Raw genomic sequence first — 13,547 nt, 5'->3', positions numbered from 1 at the left:
CGAAGACTGTGAGATCACAGAGTTATTATGACCGCGGCTTAGTAGTTTCCTACGGTGGACGAGGAACTTACTGAACCTCAAAAGGTCTTCAGTAAAGGCCTTGACCGGTTTCATCGCAGTACACTGTGCTAAAGCACCAATTCTTCAACGATGGCGATACCAACAAGTACGCCCTACAGAAGCTGCCGTGATGAAAATTAGGCTACAGGGCTACAGACCAAGCGCCTCAAGATTTTGGGTTCACGCTTCTTCAACATTCTGGGCGATATAGCCCTCTTGGATCTCCTTGGCTTCATTATAGTAATTAGTTCAGTAAAATAGTACCTTGAAGCTACTCTCTCGATTATGGGTATCTAGATATTTCCTCCAGACACTCGCTTAAAGGGGGCACTCACAATGGACAATTCTGTCTCCGAGTGAAAGTACAGAATAAATATTCCACACACGCCCTCCCAACATAACCTAACCTTCTTCACTGCATTATTCCTTGCAATTATTCCACTTTTCGAGCTGGATTAAAATGTACTCCATCAAGCTTAAAAATCCAAACAAAAATTTAAACAGATCTACCTAACCTCTGAAGTTAAACAAATTTTTAACTCTAGCAATAGTTTCTAAAGGTTCTTAAATTTGAGCGCCTGAAGATAAACAAACTTTCCCGATCGAAAAATATTGATTTTAACGAAGTCAATACCATTTCTAGGAAACAATTTTTCTCCCCGCATATAAAATACGAATATAAAATACGTAAATATACATACGTCCTTAAATTATTAACGAATAGAAGCGCCTAGTTATGAAATACATATGTATATAACTGTTCACTTGTACAACTATCTGCATACTATCTACTGTGTGCTCGTTTTTAGGGCATATTTTCTAAAAACCTTTTTCTATCGATTTTCATTTCCAGAAAGCTGCCAAGGACCACACGAAAAACGTCTACTTAACCACCTTCTATCCACCTATAATACACTCGAACGACCCGTAGCGAACGAATCGGAACCGCTAGAAGTCAAATTCGGCCTAACACTGCAACAGATTATTGATGTGGTAAGTGTTTGGAAATCCAAAATTGCACAACACACATAAAAGAGACAACATTTTGTTTTTGAAAAACTAATTATTTTTTCAAAACTAACAAAAAATAATCATTTTAAAAAGAAAAAAAAAATCCAATGAAAAATAGCAAATTTTTCAACAAACACAAATAAAGGTTAATAAACACAAAATACAACTGCATAGATGACAAAAGGCCAAAACGGCGGCAAATTGTCTAACAAGAAATAAAAAAAAATGTTTTTTTGATTTTCAAGTTAATAAAAAAAAACTAGTTTGAAATACATTAATGCGTCTAAAATTTTTTATAGGACGAAAAGAATCAGATTCTGACCACAAATGCGTGGTTAAATTTGGTAAGTGACATGTACCCGTTGAAAATAATATTTACGTTTTGTGTTGTTATTTATTTATGCTAAGATCAAATAAAAATTGAAATTTTATCTGGCAGGTCTCTAAGTATTTATTGAAGAAAAAAATGAAAAGTGACTTTATTTTAGCTTTGATGTTCTACTTTTTAGTCGTTTTTTTTTTTTTGTTTAAATCTCTTTCGGGCTATTTCGTCACACAATTTGCTCAAAATCACTAACTTTTAGTTGTCTTTCGAAAGGCAAAACAAATTCAAGTTATTCGAAAACTTTTAATTTTTTTTGTATTTTCTTCTTTTTTAAAAGCGCTGTTTCTTATGAAATAACTGTTAATATTTCTATGTGGTATTGAACGTTTCTTTTCGTCTGCAGTGTGTTTTTTATGACAAAAATTACTAACAAAAATTAATAAGAAAAGTTAAAAAATATTAAATAATAAAGAAATACTAAATAAAATATACGCAAATATTACTTTTAACCAACGTTCAATGTTATGCCGAATTATTACTAACTTTTAAATGACGAGAAATTTGTGCCATTCAAAAAACTCCATGCGGAAACAAACCTAATGAGCGTTAATAGTAATGACGTGGTTCCACTAGGCATTCAAATGAATACTCAATAATTTTTGTTTTTCAACGTGACACTGTGTTTTTGGTATTGTCCAAATTTTTTATAAATGTTTTTGTCATTTAGTGCCCAGTGGAAATACGGCAGAAAGTAGTGATAAGGGTGTTTTTTCAATGTACAACTTTTGGTTAGCGTCAATCAAATTTTCGCCATTTAATGTCGAGTAGAATAACGGCATTTCACAAACAAATTTTAATTTTTGTTGACATTTTTTTTTTACTTAATTAAATTTACAATTTTTCTATTTTCTTTTATTTTTTAACACCTTACTATTATGTTAAGTTGAGTCATATTTTCTTTAAAAAATTAATTTATTTTAAAATTTTCCACGCGCTTTTCCATTACTTAACGAAATGATAATAAGCAGACTGCTCTGAACATTTGTTATATTCGCTGACAGCATATGCTGAGATTTCAAAACATACGCCTCATTTAATTCAATTTCGCATAACGCCAATTCACCAACCATTTCCAAGCCAACGAGCTTTTAACCTTTTGGTCATTTGCTTCGCTGAATGGAACAAAATAATTGACGGCAATTAGAGCAAGTCAGCGTATGCGTAAACGCATATCATTTTTAAAATAATAACAACGATTATTGCACGGTTACATTTAAATTTTCCTATAACGAAATAAGAAGAATCTTAAAACAAAAAAATTTTATGAAATTTAATTACTTTTCAAACCTGGCATGCCATTACGTAAGGGATCGAAACCGCAGATTTTTATCCAGGTTGCGTCTATTCAGACTATTCAGTTAGACAAGCTCTGCGTTTACCTGCTTTATGTACTTACATACAACATTGTTGATGGCTCCTTACATTTGTTAGCAAATGCAGCTGTTGGCACTTTTACATCACCCTATTTAGGCATAAGTGTTGACTGCGTAACAGGTTGTAACGCTTCCTCTTCTTAAAAGCCTCCTCCTTCTTCGTATTCGGCAGTACACGTCGCCGGTACTCTCAGATTCCAATCATCGGGGATGTATTCGTCAGACCGAATTTCTCTTAATACTTGATACATGCGCCCTACTAGCTCTCCTCTGAACAGCACAGACAGTAAAGCATCTGCGTGGCCAATTTTGAATAAAAGTCGTCCCTATAGCTTCGTCTGGGTTCTTCTTCATCAAACGCGCCGTCGATGGTGCCATCAAATGCGTTAAATGGTGTTTCCTACAGAACTCAAGTGTACTCTGGACATCTTTTCCCATCCGACCCATCTGTGTCTCTGCAAAAACCAGCCCGGTCCTAAAACCATTTGATTGCTGCCATATTTTCAGTCGAATTTTCGAACCGCATTCTTGTCTTAAGAAATTTGCACTCACGTCTTTTTCCTCTCGTTTCTTATTTTTGTATAGACGTCTCCCCTCATAGCTATTTGCCGTCGAGTGGCCTCGTATTTCTCTGTAGCATCAGCACGGAACTCTTCGTCAGAGCAGTTGTTCCTGCGGAGCCAGCTACCTTTTCTGCAGCGGCAATAAACGTTTAGGAGATGGATTCCCAATGCTCATTTATACCCGGTCTTATTTAAGAAAGATTGCGAGTCGATAGCGAAATTTCTCCCCTGTCTGTTGTGACTGCAGTGCCTCGACGTGGATCTTTCGTCGCATTGCCTGACGCACGTTGTTCATTGCACAGAGGTCCTTATCTGACGCATGGTAGTAATCCGAGTGGATGTTGGCTCCTCGGGTAGAACGCGCAACAAGAATGCTCGGACCGCATATTCCATCCATCACAACATGATGAACTTGGTTCTTCATTATTTCAAAAGGGGACATCCAAGCGGCTTCGTTGATGTTTCGATGCTGTTGCCTGTTGCTTCTATAATACTACCATGTTCCGTGCCGCGACGCCGTCGATCAGCTTCTCTCCGTTGTCGGATGAATGCTGAATTTTCCTACTTTTGGACCAAATATGTACATCCTATTTGTCGACCCTGGTGTTTGAGTTGTCAGTGTGATTTTAATGTCGTCACTTAGACAATTTTGGTATGACTTTTAAAGGCGCTCAAAGAATTGTTTTTTAGTTTACCGTCCTTTATCCTCCTACTTTCTCTTTCGGTGGATAGCAATTTGTTTACCGATGGTATGGACCTGGAGGAAAATTGTCGGAGTCTCCATCCAATCACGAGTCCTATACCAAATTTATGCAATAACTACTGACAACCGTAATAACATCGCATGCTGCACAATTCGCTCAACTCACGTGTCACATTTTCTATGCTGTGGTGATATCAGCCTTGTGGAGCACATTCAAACTAACCTCACACTTTTTAACAGTCGGCTTGAGATATGTATAAAATATGGGCTTTTAATATCTTCTTGCGGGAGGCTATAGTTATTTCGTTTGATAATGTAGGGGTTGAAGATAGCCTCATTTGGCATATGCATAACTTGCTTTTTGACAGAACTGTCATGGCAATATGGGATAGCGCTTTCTTGCCTCGCACCGTGAATAGAAGTACCCCGCAGGGAGGCGTCCTTCCACCAGTGCTTTGTGTCGTAATGGCAAACGATCTACTAGAGGAGCTGGAGAAACGCGAGTAATTGCCTATGCAGACACTGTTGCACTCATGGCTAAATTTAGATACTTGGGTACCCTTTATGAACGGCCTCGCCGTCAACTTCAGTAAGACAGAACTGGTCTTATTCACTCTAGAAAGTATAAAATCCCTGGTCTTCCCCCTGTTAGAAGTTAGCGAATTCAGCTGTCTACCAAGGTAAAGTACTTGGGCTGTATTCTTTGCAGGAAGCAGTCGTGGAGGCCGGACATCGAGGAAAGGGCAAGGAAGGCATCAGTGGCCTCCCTATACTGCTATATGTAAGCTATTGGAAAGAGATTGGTTGTTTCGCACAAAGTTGTCGACACCGATGACAAGTCTGCCGCAGTGCGAACAGCCATAAGACTTAGCGAAACCGAGTGCTTGACCGGTTTAAGGTCTGTAAACTCTCGAGCTCTCGAGGACTTCGAGTTCATCCTTGATCGCACGGATTACTGCGCCGCCGAAGTGGTTTCTAAAAGCTTTTTCTGCCCCCAATTTCAAGGGCAGTTGGCATTATATAATCGAGATTACCCGAATTATATAATTAATTATAATTACATATATAATCGGCTCGAGTCTCTTAACTTCCGGTGATTGCTCCTTACCTAACCTAAACTTTTCTGGCCTAACTATAGAAGGATATTTACTGAAAACTTTTAATACCCGACGGCTTCTAGCTTTTATGGCTATAGGCACCGCAGTTTTATTTTTCGCACTAACAATACCAGAATTGTGTTTGCTTTTCAAAGCAGTTATACAAAAAGTTAAAGTAGATCCTAAACTCTTAAATTTAATATGGGATACAACCAATATAAGATTTTCTTTACAGTCACATATTGTCGTATAGCCAATACCAATAGTTTTCAAGAGACTAATCGCATGTAGTACACTCCCGTTATTGTCGACTGAGACCAATTAATTTATATTGAAAAGGGAAATAGGAAAAATATGACCGCCCAGTTAGGCCGACATAAACAAAAGGTTATTGTGCACCTGCGGTGAGAACGTATGTACATTAGGGTGTTCCAAAACGGCATGCAAAAAGCAATGAAAGCCGGAATTTGAATGCACTCACCCGCTAGGAGTGTTCCACATATATTGAAAATGATATCCTCCGATTTTTTTTGTCAAAAAGTATTTAGAGATCGCTCAAAGTTTCCCATGTAAATAAATTTTTGGCAAAAATGAAATACAATCCTTGAAAATTAATACTTTTCAATCGGCAAACTTACTTCCTCTTCAGCAGACTTCAAAGGGGTATTTTCGGAGTCTTGCAAAGCCCTCGTACGGTGCACGGATTGCATGGATTGCACAGTAAAAACCGGTTTTCATGTGGAACAGCTTTGCCAACCGTGCACCGTGCAAGGGCATTTCAAGACTGCGAGTATACCCCTATTGTATTTTTTGTCGGTTTTTGGAGGGCCAATAAGAAATAATTAATAATAAAAAATGGTTAAATAAACAGTTGGATACTAATCTTTGAAGTCTACTGAGGAGGGCAAGAGCTTGTCAATTGAAAAATAGTGATTTTCAAAATTTTATTTTTTCATATAAATTACATGGAAAGCTTTGAGCGATTTCAGCGACCTCTAAATATTATTTGATTAAACAAAAAAAAAACAGAACAATCTTAGGAGATGAGAGCATTGAAATTCCGACTTTACTTTGTTTGGACCACCCCAATGTTCAACCTACAAAAAGAGATAACCGAGTATATAAATGTATTACAAATAAATTTTGGCATCAAATAATAGATTTTATGCGCTGAAAAATGGAAAAGAAATGCAAAAACAAATAGGCACAGCTATTAGCGCATATGCACACAAACCAATACTTAACTACGTATGAGAACAAAATATTTATACATACATATGCATGTGTGCTTATGCTTGATTTATTTTCTATTGCTTATTGTTGGCCGACTAACGGCACTAAATTGAAAAGCCATAAATTCACAAAATAAAATACTAGCTGTAGCACAAAAGCCAAATAAAACGCTGGTGAACTGGAAGAAAAAATTGCATACATGTGTCAATGTATGGAAATGTTACACGGTATTAAAATATAAAATTTGTTTCAAAAACAAAATCCTAAAAAAATCTACAAACACCATGCAACAAAACAAAAGCTAAACTATAAAATGAATTATTGTTCGAAATGCCAATTACAAAGAAAACAATAACCAAACAAGTCAAAATTTTGAATGGTTGTCGAAAATTGGAAATGGCCAAAAGCGTCAGTTGGCACTAATTGAAACCGGCCAGCCAGCCAGAAGTGATGTGGATGCTGTAGAAAATGATAAACAAATGGTATGAAGCAATTGGCAATTTCGGGCTGAGTCGCATGGTAGGGAAGGTTAGTTTGCGAGTGCGAAATGAATTGGCAAAAATAGAAAAATAAAACAGATCCGCATAAATTATTTGTACATTGTCCATTCAAAAGAGTTATGTATATGGTGAAAAGAGCTGCTTCCTGAGCTGAAGGTGCACTTTCCCGATTTGCATCTGGATCTTTGCAGGAACCTGTTTCCTCTCTGGAGCCCCTTGATTGCTGCTTTAATGTCTAATCGAATTTTCCGGACCCATTTCGAAGACGGAAATAACAGAGCAAACGGGGCTGTTTTTCGAGCCTATGTTGTCCATGTGGCCGGCAGATGTAAGAAGAGGGTCTTATACGTATTCCTCTCCGTATTAGACTTCGTTTTCGTCTTCGACTTCGTGTTCGTCTTAGTATTCGAATCCGTACTCGACTTCTTATTTATCTTCGTCTTCGAATGCGACTTCGTATTTCTCTTCATGTTCGACTTCGTATTTGTATATATGCTCGACTTCGTATTCATATTCTGTCTACATCGGCTTCTCCCTTGATCGTTGTCGTCAAGCTCAACAAACGAGAGATCCAGGAAGCGTGCAGCTACAATTGGGTTTGTCCGCAGGGACAGATGCGTTAGCTGACTGGAGTTTAGCGGCATGTGAAGAGATGTCTCTTGTCGTGGGGTGTTTCTCCGCATGCCGGGCACATCTGCATCTAATTTGCTCAGTTTCGAGTTTAATCTGCTGCAGTAACCAGAGCGAAGTTGGGCTATTGTGGTCCTCCACGCCTCCCGAGACTGACGAAGCTCTGACGCGTCTACGTCAGGTAGTTGTGTGCCCAAAACAGCATTCACAGATCGAGAGTCAGTGTGTGTCAACATTGACTCCCTGCCGTTTATAGCCTGTCGATATGCTGTCGGGGCCAAAGGGTGTTTTATGAACCTCTGAACTTCGTCCGTCAGTTCGTATAGATGCTTTCTGATGTGCCTTGCCGAGGGCTCCGCCGCAAGCAGGTGTCTATTTGGGTACCCACGTCGATGACACCCTACTATGGCACCCATTCGCACGATAGCCGAATTACGCGGTTTTTACCCCACCAATGGCTGTTGTTTCGGCTATCTAACCCTGTTTAGGTGGACAAAGTCTCAACGTGGGATTGAAGTCGGCAACCACGCCGCGACGTTGGTAGTGCTTGTCAGTGTACTCCAACCGCTTACAAAAAACATACATACAATTGGATGACACGTATTTTTTCTTTGTTGGGCGCGGGAACTAACGGGCGAAGAGTTGAATGATTTCATTTTAATGCTTGGGCTGCTTTAGAAGGCAGCTTCAATAGATAATCCAATTTTTTCCCGCCTGGCCCTGTTAATCGCATTTCTCGGATGGCCGTGACGGCAGTTAGCTTTAGCCTTGTCGAAAGCATCAATCAGCCAAGCAAAGGTATCTTCTCAATTCGGGGACATTCGTAGTGTATACCAATTAATGTCCGAATAATTACAAAAATTTCCAAATGAAACATGAAAAATGCAGTAAAACATTGAAAATTTCCGAACAAATACTTGCCAGCTTCGAAAAATCCCTAAAAGTACCAAAAAATTACTAAGAAATATCTAAATTTACTTTTGAATCTAAAATTCCAGCACCGCATCGGTCACGGTTGTCATCAAGGTATGGGGTCTGAGTCGCGGTTTTTTTTTCATTTTGCGGGGTCCTAGACCCAAAAGCTAGATCCTGGGTCAAGTTTTGTTGAGCGCTTACTTACGCATCAGAAGCTGCTAATATCGGTCTTGCAGGGACGTTGAAGACGCGAGTCTCAACTCTCAAAATCTGAAAACATATATTTACTTAAAATTTTAATGAAAGTTCAGAGCAAACTCTTATGCTAGATTTCCACTAGGCATTAAATGGCAAAAATGATAAATGACAAAGTTGGGAATTAAAAAATAAAAATTGTGTAATTACCTTAAAAAAGTAGTCGTTAAGTTTATTTTCACATAACTTTTTTTTAAATAGCATACTTTTTTTGTGATTACGAAGGCCTAGTGGAAATTCGGCATCACCCTCATCATATTTAGGTTTTCTAACATTAATTTCAGTTATTTCCATATATTTTTTTACTTAGTTTATTTCAATAAATAATTCAAACACTGATATATGTGGTTTTAAATTTTTTCTTTAACATTTTCTCGAAGCCACAATTTTATTGATCTTCCGCCATAATTAAATTTCACAAAAACAAATTAAACAAATTAATAAAATTCAGGATAAAAAGTATATTTTCTTAAATGCTAAAATTAAGTGTTGTGCATTAAATTTTGCAAGTGCACTCAGCCATATTTGCATATGCTATGTACGGTTTTATGCAGATTTAATAAAAATTTCAAACAAATAAATTTAACACTAAAGAGCTGAAGCAATTTAAACAAGCTGCTGCTTTTCAATGGAAAATCAGCAAAAATGTTTGATTTTGAGCTTCAAATGCCATATATTTATTTTAATGTTGCACACGCACTACAGAAGCAAATTAGTGTAAATATTTGCTATGTACGTGCATAAATTTCTATGAAACAGGATAATTGCAGCTTTCGCTTATTTGGTTTTTCTAGCAAATAATTGCGCACTCACATGCATTTCTGCTGAATAATAACACAGCGCGCGCTTTTTTCACCATAATTCTATGCAAAACAACACAAAAAATGCCTAAAAAATAATAATAAAATTTTCAATAAAGCTTTGCGTTCATTAATTTACGCATTTTTTGCCCTCCAAATTGTATTAATAGCCTCTGTTTGAAAAAAAACAATGCAGAATATGAAAATAGAAAAAACTAAAATAAATCAATTATTATAGGTGTTTAAAAAAAAAAGTTACTGTCACAGTTAATAATTTAAATTCAACGAGTTAAAGGTTATAAATTAAATTAAAATAGTTAAGCTGTCTAAAAATGTAAGCTTTATGGATATTTTTAGTACATATATGCAATCATTTATGACATACATGCTACGTGCAAACAAACATACGTGCTTACCCAGCAGGAAATCGTTGTAAATTTATTTCTCAAGCTCTGTGATTTTTGACATATTTAAATAAAAAAATGCAAGATGATGCTTTATTAATCGAAATTTTTTTTACGAAAATGTCACTTTATAAAGTTTTTAAAATCTACTTTATTTCCAAGGCCATTACTCTTTGAGTTCTTATCCAGTGTTCAAAATGCAAGCTGATAAAATGCCCAACACTGCTTTCTATTTATCAGGCACTTTTTTCGAATACTTTTCGCGCAGAAAGTATCCGAAAATTTGTATTTTGCCTTACATCCTTAGATAATATGAAAAAATTTCGAAAGCTCCAAGTTAAAAAAGTTCCATATTACGAAATTTCCGTAAAATTTCAAAAAAAAAATTTTGAACATTATCAAAATTTGCTTTTTTTTGAAAAAAAAAGAGCGCAAATGTACTTTTGAAGCTGAAAGTCTTAAAACTTCAGAATAATCACCAAAAGTCTGGAGAAAGAAACACAATACAAACACTTATCCTAAGTTAATCTCAAAATGAACCACTGTAACTAAAAATTTCCTAAAATATTTAGATAGTTAACTGAAATGTCCTTAAAAATTTCCAAAATTTCTGAAAAAACCCCCCAAACTTTTACAAAAATCCCGAAAAAAGCAAATGAAAACGCCGAGGAAATCTCGAAATTTACTTTTGAAACTGAAAACGAAACAAAATTATACCTAATCTGAAAACAACGAATAGAAAATCTCAGAGAAGATGAGCTTCTACATTTCATTTTCATTTGATATCAGTAAATCATGCCTAAGAAATAAAAATCTAATGTTTCCGCTCAAAAAATAACAGTTAAATGGAGGAAAATATGAAGAAATCATATTCTACAAGACGAGAGGTACCATATTACCTTCATAAAATATTCGAAATATCTATTCGTTTCGATAACAAACAAACATGATATAGGAATTCATAAATTTTGTTTAAAAAAATATATTCTGGAAAATGTTTTAATTTTTCATATATAGAACATAATTTTCTTTTCAGTTATTACATTTCACTAGAAGAAACTATACGCATTTTAACAAAAACAACACAATTAAATCTTCTTTGTTCTTAAAAAAAATATATGATTCTTCATTTAATAAAAATGCATTTTAAGTACTCAGATGGATAATAACTACTGACTATTATACAATAAGGTGCAGTGGCGGTCAATAATGGATAAATGGTGTTTCGTTTTTAATATTTACAATATTTATCAAGCTAAATTTTTTTTTTCATTAAAATGTGGTTCATGCTTTAACAAAAACTATATGAATCACACCCACAAACTTTATACAGAACTTAGAAAAATTCCAAAAATTTTTACCTAAATTTCTAGCTTTTTAACCAGAATTTATAGACATTTTTGGGTATGCAGTTAATAAGCTCATAAAATTCTAGTGAAACAAGTGCCCCCTACGATGTTTAATAATTTCGTTTTTGCTGACGGCTTTTACGGTTGTTTTCATATAAATAGCGAAATTTGGGCAAACTGGCGTGCACTTTTTTCAAAAAATTCTGGTTAAAAGCTCGAAATATAGATAAAGCATAAACCGTTTTTTTTTTTTTTGGAAAAATAACTAACAAAAATTTTGCTTGAAAAACATTGTAAATATTAGGATCGAAACACCATTCATCAATTTTTGAGCGCCACTGTATGTAGTGCATATTAGTAAAAAAATCTATTAGTTTAATTAAAGGCCATCTTGCAATGAATACTATTTCCTGCTGGGTAATTACTACACGTATGTACATATATGTATGTATATCTATGCGTTTTGTTACTGATTTTTACTTTTTCGTTTACATAAATGTGCGTTTGGCTTCGTGTCTAAATAGGTATTAACAGTTTTATGTTTCGATGTATGGTTGAAGTACTGGAATAGGATTTTTAAGAGTTATGGAAAAGGACTAATCATTTATAATTATTTTTTTTTATTACTGCACTCATAAATAAAACTTTGATGTTTTAATTTAGTCAAACAGCACCTCTCTTACTTAGTTTTCTTTCTGTCTTTAGTGTTGTGTTAAAAACAAATTTTACATGGAAATACATAAACTAAAAGAAATATGTGTACTAACATTTAGAGAAGGTGTTACAATTGCATACGTATCTTATTAAAACAAAATCATTTAATTTGTTATTTTTAGTTTTTAAAATTCCGATGATCAAAAAGCTCCGTATTTTTCCAACTTTTCTTACCCTCTTAGTTGAGTTAGTTCTCCTTGTAATATTTCCATAATGAAAGCTGTAGCCATTGGATTTAGCTGAGCTTAGCCTGCTTGAACTTAAGGTCCCTTTTCTTTTGATCAGACGCAGTATATATTAAAGAACATGTTCCGTAATGAATTCTTACATCTAATTAAAACTTTCAGTGGGTCGAGGAGAAGACTTTGTACTTTTCAATGCCTACGACCGCATCACTTTAAAGCTTAACATCGAGAGTTACGCCGGACTTTTTAACCCTTTTTAAAATTACTTCTCTCTTTTCCTTTTCTGAGAAGTATGTGTATACATATATCATCGTGGTAAATAGAAGTTGGGAATACTTTTTTAGTTGCTTAAAACGTTGACATGGGAAAACTAGACGTACTATTTTTGCCTCTTAAAAACTGAAAAAAAGAATAAATTTTTTGTAAACTTAAGCACAGCACATACTTTCTCGGTCATAATAAATATATGGTTATGGAAATAAAACTTTAAAATGAAAAAAAATCTTAGAATTTCAAACATTAGAAAATAGCTGCAACAGATATTCGGCATGCTGCCATTTTTTTGTTTGTTTTTGTTTTGGTGGCACACTCTTCAAACTTCACAGTTATGGTGCATTTGATGCCAACTTTAATCGCCTCTAATATGAGCATTCTATTTGAAAGCTTCTCAAAGTTATTACAAAAAAAACACTACGATTTTTTTGAGTGACAATGAAAAAATTTGTAACTCGTTACTTTTTTGCCTAAATAAAAGCTTAAGGCTAAAATTGTTTTATTGCACATATTTCTGGAACTCCATTGATTGAAATATATGCAAGAAGAATGCCTTAACGTTTTTATTTCTGTCGAGAGAGGGGAGTGGCACTTAAAAAAAAAACAACTCGTGAGATTTTCTCATATGCCAACTTTGGTAGAATTGCGTTTTATAATTTTTGGCCACATTTTTTGCCGATCTTTTATGGTCGAAATATTACAAAAGTGCACTTGTGAGCATACATTTCATTTGCACAGTTTTCAAATAAGCAAAACTTGATGTCCATTTTTAAATTACGTAACAGAAATGATATATCTAGTAGAGTCCTCTTGGTCAGCATACGTTTCGATTATTACGTTTTTGAAAATAGACAGAATTTATATCAAGTTTTTAAATTAGCAAAATATTTATGACTAATCTACTTTTAAATCACGACAACTTCAAGTAAATATGTTCAGTTTCTAACTAAAATTACATACCACTTTAAAATGACCAGAAATTTATGCAAATTTTTGTTATTGTATCAATTATTTTTTTTAACAAAAGTGTGAATAGCCAAAAACATAGTATGTCCAGTTTTATTTGCCAACTATGATGTTCTATTTCCAGTTTCTTA

General features: G+C 34.9%; 1 protein-coding gene across 1 annotated transcript in view; it reads left to right on the top strand.

Annotated features, from left to right (window-relative positions):
- LOC118735498 (neuronal acetylcholine receptor subunit alpha-7) overlaps positions 1-13,547 on the top strand; it is a 613,475-nt gene that overhangs the window by 386,739 nt on the left and 213,189 nt on the right. The window contains exon 3 of the mRNA XM_036465294.1: positions 914-1,053. Within this exon, the coding sequence (XP_036321187.1) occupies positions 914-1,053 (140 nt within the window). The remainder of the gene's footprint in view (positions 1-913; positions 1,054-13,547) is intronic.

Source organism: Rhagoletis pomonella, unplaced genomic scaffold (genome assembly GCF_013731165.1).
Source record: "Rhagoletis pomonella isolate Grant_MI unplaced genomic scaffold, Rhpom_1.0 Rhpom_scaffold_00003, whole genome shotgun sequence".
NCBI lineage: Eukaryota > Metazoa > Arthropoda > Insecta > Diptera > Tephritidae > Rhagoletis > Rhagoletis pomonella.
This window is presented reverse-complemented; position numbering and strand designations above follow the sequence as displayed.